Raw genomic sequence first — 11,905 nt, forward strand, 5'->3', positions numbered from 1 at the left:
AGTTTCGGATGGCAGACCCCGTGTGACTACGGTGTCTTGGCACGGTGATCTAGTTCGGGAGCCTAGAGCTCATGTCTCTAGGATATGAGTACGATATGGTACTACTCCCACCCAGAGCCCCATCCACCGACGATGACATCACGCACCAGCAGCCCAGGCGCAGGCGGCGCCCGGGCCGCCGCTCTCATCGCGCTCACCAGGCACGACGCGGGCGAGACCACTCCGACACCGCATGAGCTCAGGGCGACGCACCGCGCTCCGCCAGTATCCCATACCTGGCTGTTGGTACAGAGTCCCTGGCTGGGGACCTGTCTAGCTTAAGCTTGGGCAAGGGAAAGACATCGGTGGCGCGCAGCAACGCCCCGTCATCAAGCTCCGCCCCGCCACCTCCTAAGGAGTCGACTCCGGCGGGGCGGAGCCAGGCGACGACACCATCCTCGTACTCCTTCGGGTTGGGCAATGCTGCCGCTGCCTACGCTTCTGCTCACACATAGCCCCCAGGACGCCACCAACGTTTTGCCCTCGACCTCATCGCCACAACCTCAACCCACACCCACGCTGACTCCTCGAAGGAGGACGAGGCGTGGGCCAGAGTGGACTTCTCTGGGCTTCACGACCCTAAATCCATGTGCCGCTTCATGGCCGCGAGCGACTACTGCTTCGGCTACTCTGACTCTGATGACGAAGACACTTACGATCCCACTCGTGAGTGATTCAACGTCGAGCTCGGGGTGCCGAGTGTGAGCGATGAGGACGAAGGGGCAGGCAATCGCTCCCCGCCCCACGAGGGGGCAGGCGACACCACACCTCCACACGTCGAGCCCCCGGCAGCGCGGAACGAGAACCCCACCCACGAGGAACTTCAACACCTAGACCTAGAGCAGCTCCGTGAGCTTTAGGCCAAGGTCAAACAAGACCGACTCCTTCTACAGCAGCTCCGAGACACTCCCGAGCAAGAGCAGTGGGGTCACGGTGATGGTAGAGCAGCCCGGCGGAGGGCTCACGACGTCAACCACCGCATCAACAACGACAAAGGGGGTGAGCAACCCCCTATCTTCAATCGCGCTAGCCCGAACGTCGCGGCAGCAGCGATGCTACTCTGGACAATGCCTGAGCCATCTATCTCAGAGGGGCGATGGGTCCATGGCGAGCTCCAAGACCTCCTCGAGGCCGCCGCGGTACAGCAGGCCAAAAGTTCCGCCTCTCAACGGCACGGGGGCGCCTCAGAACTACCCGTGGCACCGCCTCGGTAGGATAGAGAGGCCTTGGTTCGTCCCGAGCCTGCTCGGGCACCGAAAGCCAACAAGGCCCCCTCGGTGCACGACCGCCTCGCCCAAGTGCTAAAGCTCGGGACCTACAATCTAGCCAACGAGAAGGGCGAAATCCTCACCAACGCTTGGAACATAGAACAGCTACGTCAATTCTACCCTTAAATTCCCAAGCATTGTATACATTATTTCTCGAAATACAATAAAGACGCGTTCTTTAGTTGTTCTAATTTTTCGAGAAACCCCCCGAGCCCATCGATGGGGAATCGGCGTTACGATAACGCTATAAGGGAGACTCGGCTCTACCTCTGTAGAGGTGCCCACCACGGGGCTTGAACAAGACTCGGCTCTACCTCTACAGAACCAAGCCTCCCTTAGGGGTTAGATGGGGGGACCCCCCTCCTAAGTCCCAGACACCGTTTTTCAGTCGTTTTTCGAAAAAATTTCTACGCCAAACTCTCTCGCGTACTCTGACAAATCGATTGTAAAAAACCTAAGGACCGAAAGTCTGTGTCAGGGCCAAAAGGCTGGCCGAGCCATGAGACGGCCTACGCCTCTGGGCTATGGCAACTCCCTCACCACCTTTTGCCCGAAGGGCAGCTTAGGCTTCGAGGAAGTTTTTTGCAAGAGACATGTTCAAAGACGAGACAGAGGGCAGAGGCTCAGAAATACAATAAAATGATTAAAAAGCATATACACACAAGTACTTTAAAAGGCCTCGATGGCCACAAGTGTCATGGTACAATGATGTAAGTCCTAATCTATTTACATGGCCCCATTTGGCCTAGGTCAAAACTCAGGGTCGCCAGCGTCGGCGGTCGGCGTAGGAGGAACCACCTCCTCTTCGAACAACCTGGCCAGTGCCATGCCAGGGGCCTCAGCCGCCTCCACCAGCTTCATGACCTCCTCCTCGGCCTTCTTGTCATCCTCAGCCATGACGTAACCATTGCTGACGGCCTCAAGGTCGATGCCGGCGTAGTGCGAGGAGACGACGGCCAGGGCGCGCTTGATGCCCATATGCAGCGCCCCTCGGAGCCGCTCGTGGACTCGGTCGCTCAACACGATCAAGCGGCTCCCGAGGGAACTGCCCAACTCGACCCCCCCGACCTCTAGGGCCTCGCAGGCGGTACGGGCGGTGCTCTATAGCGTGTTGTGCTCTCGGATCTTGGCCTCGAGCACCGCCTGCACTGTGACGGAGGCCTCAGCTGCCCGGGAGGCCTCCTTCTTCAACCCTGCGCCAAGACAAGCGGGATAGGGTTAAGCACAAAAGAAAACAAGCCAAACAGGGGCGTAAGCCTATGAGACTCACCCTTGGCTTTCTCCCTCTAGTTTTGGACCTCGACCCGAGAGGCCTCGGCCGCCATGGAAGCCTCCCCCTCTAGCTCTACGTCACGTCGGGGAGTTAGGGGTCGAACGCAAGAAAAACAAATAAAACAAGGGGCACGGCTCAACAGGACTCACCCTCAGCCTTTTCCTTCCAGGCTAAGGCCTTGACCCGGGAGGCCTCAGCCACCTTGCCAGCCCCCACCAGGGCACCTTTCATCAATAGGTGCGCACTCTGCTCCGCCTCCAGCTGCTCGGCGATGGCCTTGGCAGAGGCTGCCTCTTGTTTGGCCCGGGACCTGAAGGTACCCCGCTCGCCGGCCACCCGGGTCAGCTCCTCCTCCAGCTCCTGGATCCGCACCGCCAAAGGGGTGGCCTGCTCCCGAGCCGTGGCCGCCTCGGCCTTCATGTCAGCACAGCGAAGGCGGAGGTCCTCCACCTCCGCGCTCCGCGCCGATAGAAGCTCATTAGCATTGGTGAGCAGGTCCTTCTATTGTCGAAGCTGGTCCCAAACATCCCTCTCCCACCGGAGGAACATCGACTTCTCGAGGGACCGGGCCTCGAGCTCCTAGATAGGCAGAACAAACATCAAGCATTGCGAGAAAACTCGGGAAAAAGACGACACAGCACAAGAAAAGAAAGCGCGTACCTAGGCAACGCTGGGCAGGTTGTCAGCCACGACGGACAATGCTGTCCGCAGCGACCGCTCCACTAGCTGGCGGAATTGCTCGAGGGAGCCCCAGTGCCCCCCCTCGTCCGCATCCTCGAGGGCGAACAGAGGCTCCCCCCTCAGGGTCATCCTGGCTCCACCACAAGACACGTGGGATATCCCACCTATGGGGCTCGGGTCGTACCCGGACGAGGGCTGAGCTCCCATCGCCAGAAGTCAGAGCTGGCTGCTCTGCGGTGCTAGCTGCCTCGGCATCCACCACCTCCTTCCCCCGAGAAATATTGTCGAAGGAGATTGAATGAACCTCCACCTCCTGGGCGCTCTCCTGCGATGGCGGTGGGTCTTGGACCGGGGGTGGTACCGAAGCTTGCCCCACCTCCGTCTCCGTATGCTGGGCCGCCGGCTTCGCCGCGCCCAAGCTGGCCTCCGCCACCTCGGCCTTGGTGGTCCCAGGAGTTCCAGCCTCTGCCACCTCGGCCTCGGTGGTCCTGGGAGCCCCGGCATCCGCCACCTCAGCTTCGGAAGCCCTAGAGGCCCTAGCCTCCGCCACCTCGGCCTCGGTGGTCTTGGGAGCCCTGACATCCGCCACCTCGGCTTCAGAAGCCCTGGAAGCCCCAGCCTCCGCCACCTCGGCCTCAGAGGTCCTAGGGGCCTCGGCCTCACCCTCGGTGGCCCCGGCCTCATGGGGCATAGGCACCTCCTCCCCCGCCTGCTTTGTGGCCGCCTCGGTAGCCTCTCCTTAGGCGACCAGCTGCTTCGGGTCGGCCCTGGCTGATGCCGCGCCACGCTGCATGGCGGCCTGCGTGTCCACCACCCATCGGGCGGTGGAGCTGGTGCTCACCTTGAGCGCCTTAATTGGCGCCAGGGCGGGCGCTTCCGCCTGACGCTTCCGGCTAAAGACAAAACACTCACGAGGTCAGCATACGACCAAAGAACGAGTGGGAGATGCTGCAAACTCCACTGACAAAACACTTACCTCGAACGGGGAAGCAATAGCTTTCGCACCGCGTCCCTCGTCCTCGGCAATGGTGGTGGCGGTGGCGGTGGCATGACCCCCGTGTTCGCCGGTACCGGCCGGCCCTCACCGGACTCCAACTCCCCCTCGGCCCTCTGCGGAGGTGGTTGAGTCGCCCCCGCCGTTGCCCGCTCCACCTCCACCGTCGAGCCCATCGGGCTGATGGCGTGCTTCCCCGATGCCCGTGTCTCGAGCGTGTCGGCCTCGGCCCCGGGGCAGGCAATCGCTAGCCCTAAGGCGCCCTCTCCTCTTCCTCCTAGAGACGCCAGGCCACTCGCCGATGCCCCGGCCGCCATCTCCCTAACGTCAGGGAGGTGGTCTAGGGGACCCCGCCCCGCCTCGATCTCGTCGTCATCGCTCGAAAAATCCATCGACGATGATGACGAAGATGGCTCCTCTGGGAGACCATCGCGCCTCTGTTGCTGGCGACATTTCTCCAGCTCGTCGCGCTCGAGGCTCTTCCTCTTGCACCTAGCCTCCTTGGCGTCCTTTCGCTCCTTGTACACCTCGGCGTGCGCCCTGTTCTCCGCTCACCGCTCTGTGTCCTCGGGAACAGGCGGCGGGGAGGCTCGCACATCCTTCATCCCCTGTAGGAGCGACAAACGCAAATAAGGGAACAGATTGAAAACATAAGGAGCAAGGAGGCCTCGGGGGCCACAGCGACACGTGACTCACCAGAGAGATGTACCCCCATGATGGGCGTATCGGGAACGGGGTCAGATCACTGCTCCTCTACCGCCCCTCCACCATCTCTCTCACCCGATGTAGAATCTCCTCGTCGGAAAGGGCGACGGTGGACAACTAGATGTCGTTGATCGGCACACCCGGTGTCATCTCGAACAGGCGTTGCCACCGAGCCATCAGCGGCAGCACCCTCCGGCGGTGGAAGGCCGCCACGACCATGGCTGCTGTAAGGCCGTGGCTGCGTAGCCTCTCCAGCACCCTCAGGAGCGGCTGCAGCTTGGACTGATCTGCCAATGGGACGCCGTACCTCCACCTCTCCAGCTGGCTCTCCACGACCCGTCTGGTATAGGGGGGAAGCCCACCATCATCATTGTGAAGGTAGAACCAGCTATTGTACCAGCGGCGGTTGGACGACGCGAGCTGGGTCGGGATGTAGAAGGGTTGCCGGTCTTGGTGCACTTGGAGAGTGTAGCCACCGGCCCTCAACGCCTTCCACGTGCCCGTCGTGCCCACCGGCTTGGTGGTGAGCCCCACCCAAAAGAAGTGGAGCCACAGCTCCCAGTGGGGGGCAATGCCCAGGTACCCCTCACAGACGGCGGCGAAGATGGCCACCTATGCGATGGAGTTGGGGTTGAAGTTGTGGAGCTCCACGCCGTAGTAATGTGGAAGCGCCCGCATGAACCGGTCCGTCGGCAAGTCGAGGCCGCGCTCGTGGAAGGCCACGAAGCTCACGATGTAGCCATCGCATAGCCTCGGCTTTGGCTCGTCCCTTAGAGCAATCCACTCTGGTCTGTTGGGGTCGGTGATCGGGCAGAGGAGACCATCGTCGACGAGCGACTGCAGCGTCGCCGTGGACACATCGGACGAACCCCAAGGATCCACCTGGAGGACAACAGCGCCGTCGGCCATGGGTACGGTGGAGAATGTGGCTACGGCGGAGAATGTGGCTACGGCGGTAAGGCGTGCTCTTGCTATCTCTCTCTCTCTCTCTCTCTCTGTGTGTCTCTCTCTCCTTTCCTCCCCTTCTCCCTCCTTCTCCCCGGTGCTCTCTTCCTCTGTTCTTAGCAACCGCTCGAGGGCAGAAAGGGTGAACGCAGGCGGAAATGGTAAGGAGGGGCGGGGCGTGGCTCGTCATGTATTTATGAGGGAGGAAAGAGGGCAAAATGGGCGGGCAACGAAACTGGGAAAGTTTCCCTCAGATCTAGCGTGGTTAATCCGGATCCAACCAAACCGCCCACACGTCCACCTTTTTCTTATTAACCGCGCGCACACAATAATGTCCCATCCACAGATGCCGCGTCGCATTCGACCACAGTGACGGCAGGCGCCGTTCCGTCTCCCCGAGGAACCGCCTCAAAAGGCGCACCCGCCGCCGTCAGCCGATGGGAAGGGAATATCCCCCACCCGATTCCTTTCAGACTAAGGAACTGGGCACCGAGCCCATTATGGTTCAGGGGTTCGAAGGCTGGGCCCTCAAGGGTCTCGACAGCCGCTCTAGGATAAATAGAGTCAGGGATGACTATAGGTGAGCCCATACATGGCCGAGGCCCAAGCAAGCAATTGCTTGGGATGCCCTAAGTCGTGTCCGAGACCGGCAGGGAGGTCTCTGAATGAGATCCCACCGTAGGGAGGAACCGAGCCCCCAGACCCACTAGAGAAGCCCTCTGGTACTTTTGGAGTGCGTCTCTAGACCGCTAGCCGACCCCTATCGAATGGGGCATGGGCCTCCACTCGGACTTACCCGATAACAGCTCACCGAAGGTGTCACTGCTCGCCCACCGAGGGTAGCCTAGCATACTCCACCCCTCCTTCCGAACGAAAAGGATGCGCGAGGGCCGCACAAAAAAGACAGGGAAACTCCTGATCACCCTCTTGCTCCGAGCAGAGGCTCGGGGCCTCTTCCTGCAACCAAGCCGAGGCCTAGCGACCTGAACTCGCACTCGGGGGCTCGGCAAACGTGATAAAACCCCTCGCTCAACATGAAAAAAGCCCCTGGAGGAATAAATGCACTCCTCCAGGGCCTCGGGGGCTACACCCGGTGGGTGCGCTCACGCGCACCCACCGAAGCCTCGAGTATGAAACACCATCCCGCTAGGAGCTGCCGCGAGCCAAGTCTCGTCAAAACCTTAGGAAGAGCGCTCACACTCTCCCCGAGGCTCAGGGGCTACTGTCGGGTACCATAAAAAGAGGTCCCCTAAGCAAGAACCGAAAACATCGCTTAGACCTTGTAAATATCGATGCCAAGAGACAACCATCGGCAAACCCCCACCTTATCCGAGGCCCGGCTGGACCGCTCGGCCCACCTCGAACAATATCCGGGCTCACCGAAAGCGGGCTCAGCCCGGAATGAAACCATGAGGCCTCGGATGAGGCCCCACGCCACAAGGCCTCAGACGAGGTAGCGGTTCTCTGACTCGCCTGAGGCCCCGCGCGCAAGGCCTTAGACGAGGTACCGGTTCTCCGACTTGCCCGAGGCCCCACGCGCAAGGCCTCGGACGAGGTACCGATTCTCCGACTCGCCCGAGGCCCCACACCACAAGGCCTCGGACGAGGTACCGGTTCTCCAACTCGCCCAAGGCCCTACGCGCAAGGCCTTGGACAAGGTACTGATTCTCTGACTCACCCGAGGCCCCGCGCCATGAGGCCTCGGATGAGCACCCAGTTACCGACTCGCTCGAGGCCAGCTCGGCATCAACCCCATCACCGCTGCCTCGACCGACTTCTCTGACCAGATGTCACATCTAATTAACATGTCCAACCGCTCCCGCGACATCAGCCGAACGACGGCACGATACAGTGGAGTGGCCGACGAGACGGGAGTCACATCGACGCCATGCCGTCCAGGACAGGACGGGGCAGGCGTTACCAGCCGCTGTACTCGGCACTGTGCCCACGGCTGACACCCGTGCTGCACTGTGCTGCCTAACCCCTGCTCCAAGGACAGCGCGGCGTGGAAAGTCAAGTCCGGGTCCCTGTAACCTCAGAATCGACGTACAAGACCAACCGCTCCCTCCGAGCCTCGGCTATCCGCTTCCGGGTTCCTGTAGCCTCGGGACTCGTGCCCGTCGAGCCCCCCACAATGGTTTGGCCTCTGCACTGACTGGGCCTCGGCTCTCTATGTTGTCAGCACTCTAGGACCGGCACGTCGTCCGCAGTACGTGCCATGCCTTGCGTCAAGCTGCAGGAGCTCCCACGTCGCACAGGATCAGGCATGACCGGCGCGTCGCTCCAGTGCACCGAGGACAAGACCACTCCACTGACCATGCCACCATAGTGACGAGCTGTAGGGCTCGGACATTACGCCTCTGCTCACAAAATGCCACGTAGCAAATACATGTACCGCCCCTGTGCCTCCCTTCGACTATAAAAGGGAGTGACCAGGGCCGCTTCTGGGGGGACACATGTGCAAGCAACGCACAACGCTCTGTAACACACACGCTCCCTCACTACAAGAGATCAACATCTCAAGCAACCCACGCCACTCTACGCAGAGACCTAGGACTAGCTCCCTCTCTCGCTCAGCTTGTAAGCCCCTACTACAAGCACCTCGGTGCAAGGAATACAAGATCGCTCTCTCAGACTGGACATAGGGCACCTATTACCTAAACCAGTATAAACCTTGTGTCTCTTTGCATCACCATCCGGGATTAGGGGCATGCAGTACACTTTCACTAGTCGGTTGAGGACCCACCGGACCAAAACACCGACACTATTGCTGAAAATTGAGCTGCTGCCCTGTCTAGCAGTGGCCTACCATACTCTTGGTTCTTCTTTCAAATGACTGCTGCCAAGAGCTTGTGCCTTCAAATGAAAGCAGTTACATATCAAGAGTGAGCATTTCAGTAGAACCCGATGATAAGAGAACAACATTATATTTGTCAAAAGAAAATGCATATTGCTAATTGAAACTGATGACATTGATAACGCTATTACAGAAATTACTAATGAGTGTACATTTTAAATACTCCATGTGTATTTGGCTAACAAATAAGCAATTTAAGTAGCACCAACTATTCGTTGAGTATGATTTAGTTATGGCAGGATGAAACATAATATCAAGCCAACGATAAAAACGATTTTGGAGTAACTGGATATCAAGGATTCCAAAAACCGCAAGTAGCAAAGGTTCTCACCAGACATTTCCTATAATTGGTTCTTTTCTCAAACAATCCTGCAATTGGTTCTGACAGGGAGATTGATTGTCAATCAGATATAAAATCATCATCAGTATCACATTCCTTAGTTTCACTGCCCTCCCACATACAGTGGAGTCCATCTTGAGGCTTCAACTAGTCCAATTTTGTAATGCTATCCTAACCCTAGAATGTAAAAAGAATGCAGGATAACCAACCTAACAAAAGGTCATAGTGGCATAATCCTTCCTTCGGGCATTTTTCTGTCAACTCGGCCAATTCTTTGGGGTGGCCAGATTATGTGTGTGACCCTCCCCCGCAACAGACCCATAGGAACCTACAGGTATAAAGTGTTTTGGATGTTTTAGTAACAAGATCACAGATGCCTAGAAACTCGATCTGCTACACTGTGCAAACAAGTATTTCATAATGAGTGCTGCTGGAGCCTGGGCGCCATTTGCTTGTCTCTTTAAAGGACAGAAAGACATGAACACTCATAACCGAAAAAAGCTCAACGAGGCACTGGCCTACTCTTTTATACTTGCCCTCCTATGCTATTAGAATTAGAATAAAAGGCTTGCAAGATATCATATCATAATAAACCATGAGGAAACTATCATAAGAGAAAATGAACAGGAGTGGAGATATTGAAGGCTTCAAGCTAATTTTATCCACCAAACAAACAAGGAATGAAATTGATACTTTGAACTTTTTAATGGGGATACAAATATGAATAATGAAATAGCATTGTGTCAATGGCTCGGATTTGCAAAGCATACAATTAAATTCCTCCAGTGATCAAGATGCCAATTCAAGATAAAGATGCTTTCATCAAGATTAAAAAGATCCCTAGGAATAAACGACTAAAACTATCACTTTGGTAACCAAGTAAGCAAATGACTTTTATCCTGTAACACAGCTACATAGTCAGGCCTTCCTTTTTGCAATTAACAAGCAATTTATCCTAGGCCAATAACGCAGTTGTGTCCAGTAACGAGATGAATAACTTACAGGGCGATAGGATCTTGAGTCAAAGCTGAGGGTGGCATTGTCCCCTTCAACCCAGCAATGGCCCTCTAGGATCTGCTGGATCTCCTGCTTCTCCAGGATCTGGATCCAATCCCCAGGTAGCGCAATCAGCCTCTTCACCATCAGCTCACAATGGTTCCTCGGCGACCTGAGACGAGCAACAGCAGCGACATCAACAACCAACCAATCCAAGAAACTCCCACGGACTCGGAGGCGGGCGAGCAGCGGTGACTTAACTCACCTAAACACGACGACGTCGCCGCGGGAGAAGTCATAGTGGTAGAGGCAGCGCTTCTCCACCAGAGCGCGCTTGGTCTGCTGCGGGTCAAAGGTTGGGTGCTTGGAGGCGCCGTCCATGGTGACGACGGAGGCGACCCAGTCAGCGACAGTGATGCCGACCACGCTGCCCGTGATGCATCCCTTCACGAGCGGCCAAACTACGGCCAAGGCTTTTGCCATGTGCGAAAAGGATCGGGACCTCGACGGGCGGCCTGGGCACCTACGACGCAGAGGTCGGCGAGCGAGTGACTCCTTGATGTGCTTGGCCGAGGACGGCGGCGGGAATGGGCGGCGGAAGAACTAACGCGGCATGGATGCCGAGGTCGCCGGCATCAGCGCGATGCCGCTGGGGAGGCCGAATAGGGCTCCTGGCCCAGGGGCTGCCGGCTGCCAACGACCGCGCCGACGTCGCCCTGACCCTGCCCCCACGCAGCGTCCCCGCGGGAGATAGCCGCGCGCTCCGCCTCCCTCCTCTCCCTCCTCCTCCACCCCCTCCTGATGCCACATCCTCCGACCCGACCCTGAACACCGCCTGATGACAACGACGGCGGCACACAGACGGAGACATCGGCGAATGAACCCTAACAAGACGAAAATATTCATCTTCATCTAACTAACGTAAATCTCAACTATACTACTCAAAACATTATTTTTACATTTATGGATTTACCATTTTACCCTTAATTAAAAAAAATAACCACGAAAAAGCAATTGCCACTCTTTTATTTGAAGTCATAATCCTCTAAACTTTGGAGGCGTTACGGCCATATGGGCCCACCGACCATAGACACATCTAACGCCTCCCAACGCCTCCCTCATTGACGCCTCTCAACGTCTTCCCTCTTATGGGCCCTCCAATCATAGACATAGCGAACGCTTCCTGACGCCTCCCCAACTATAATAAAAAAGTTCTTTTTATTAATCTATCTTCCAAGATTAAATCCAATTTAAAATAATTTGTAGTGGCAAATTGAACAAAATTGGGGATGTAGCTCAACTGGTAGAGTGTTTGTCTATGCATGAAAAAGGTACGGGTTCAACTTCTCGCATCTCCAATTATTGCTTTTTATTAATCTAGCCTCCAAGATTAAATGAAATTTAATTTAAATAACTTGTAGTGGCAATTTGAACAAATTTGGGGATGTATCTCAATTGATAGAGCATTTATCTATGCATGAAAAAGGTGCAGGGTTTAACTCCTCGCATCTCCAATTAATTTTTTTGTTAATTAATATATCTGCCAAGATTAAATAAAAATTAAAATAATTTGTAATGGCAAGTTGAACAAAATTGGGGATGTACCTGTAGAGCCTTTTGTCTATCTCCAATTCTCTAGGTCCGACTGTAATTATGCCCTTTTTTTCTCTACTCTAAGCACACTAACACCAAGAGACACTAAGTTAATTATTTTTTTTTGGATGTTACACATTCTTCTTGCTTGAGCACCGTCCATCAGCTTTCAACGCCGTCAGCGACCTTTTGACTCCGCCGCCGCACCATTGCC

At 56.3% G+C, this 11,905-nt stretch overlaps 2 protein-coding genes across 2 annotated transcripts; both read right to left on the minus strand.

Annotated features, from left to right (window-relative positions):
* Window positions 1-3,081: 3,081 nt before the first annotated feature.
* Window positions 3,082-3,952, minus strand: LOC136479126 (uncharacterized). Its single transcript, XM_066477091.1, has 2 exons — window positions 3,446-3,952; window positions 3,082-3,159 (listed from the first exon to the last, which is right to left on the minus strand). Exons 1-2 carry the CDS (start codon window positions 3,950-3,952, stop codon window positions 3,082-3,084), a joined length of 585 nt encoding a protein of 194 aa, XP_066333188.1.
* Window positions 3,953-9,093: 5,141 nt separating this feature from the next.
* LOC136481229 (uncharacterized) lies at window positions 9,094-10,581 on the minus strand. The gene is made up of 3 exons (XM_066478584.1): window positions 10,364-10,581; window positions 10,105-10,270; window positions 9,094-9,430 (listed from the first exon to the last, which is right to left on the minus strand). The coding sequence occupies exons 1-3, from the start codon at window positions 10,579-10,581 to the stop codon at window positions 9,323-9,325; spliced, it is 492 nt and encodes a 163-aa protein (XP_066334681.1). The 3' UTR covers window positions 9,094-9,322.
* Between the last annotated feature and the right edge of the window lie 1,324 nt (window positions 10,582-11,905).

Source organism: Miscanthus floridulus, chromosome 9 (genome assembly GCF_019320115.1).
Source record: "Miscanthus floridulus cultivar M001 chromosome 9, ASM1932011v1, whole genome shotgun sequence".
Lineage (NCBI taxonomy): Eukaryota > Viridiplantae > Streptophyta > Magnoliopsida > Poales > Poaceae > Miscanthus > Miscanthus floridulus.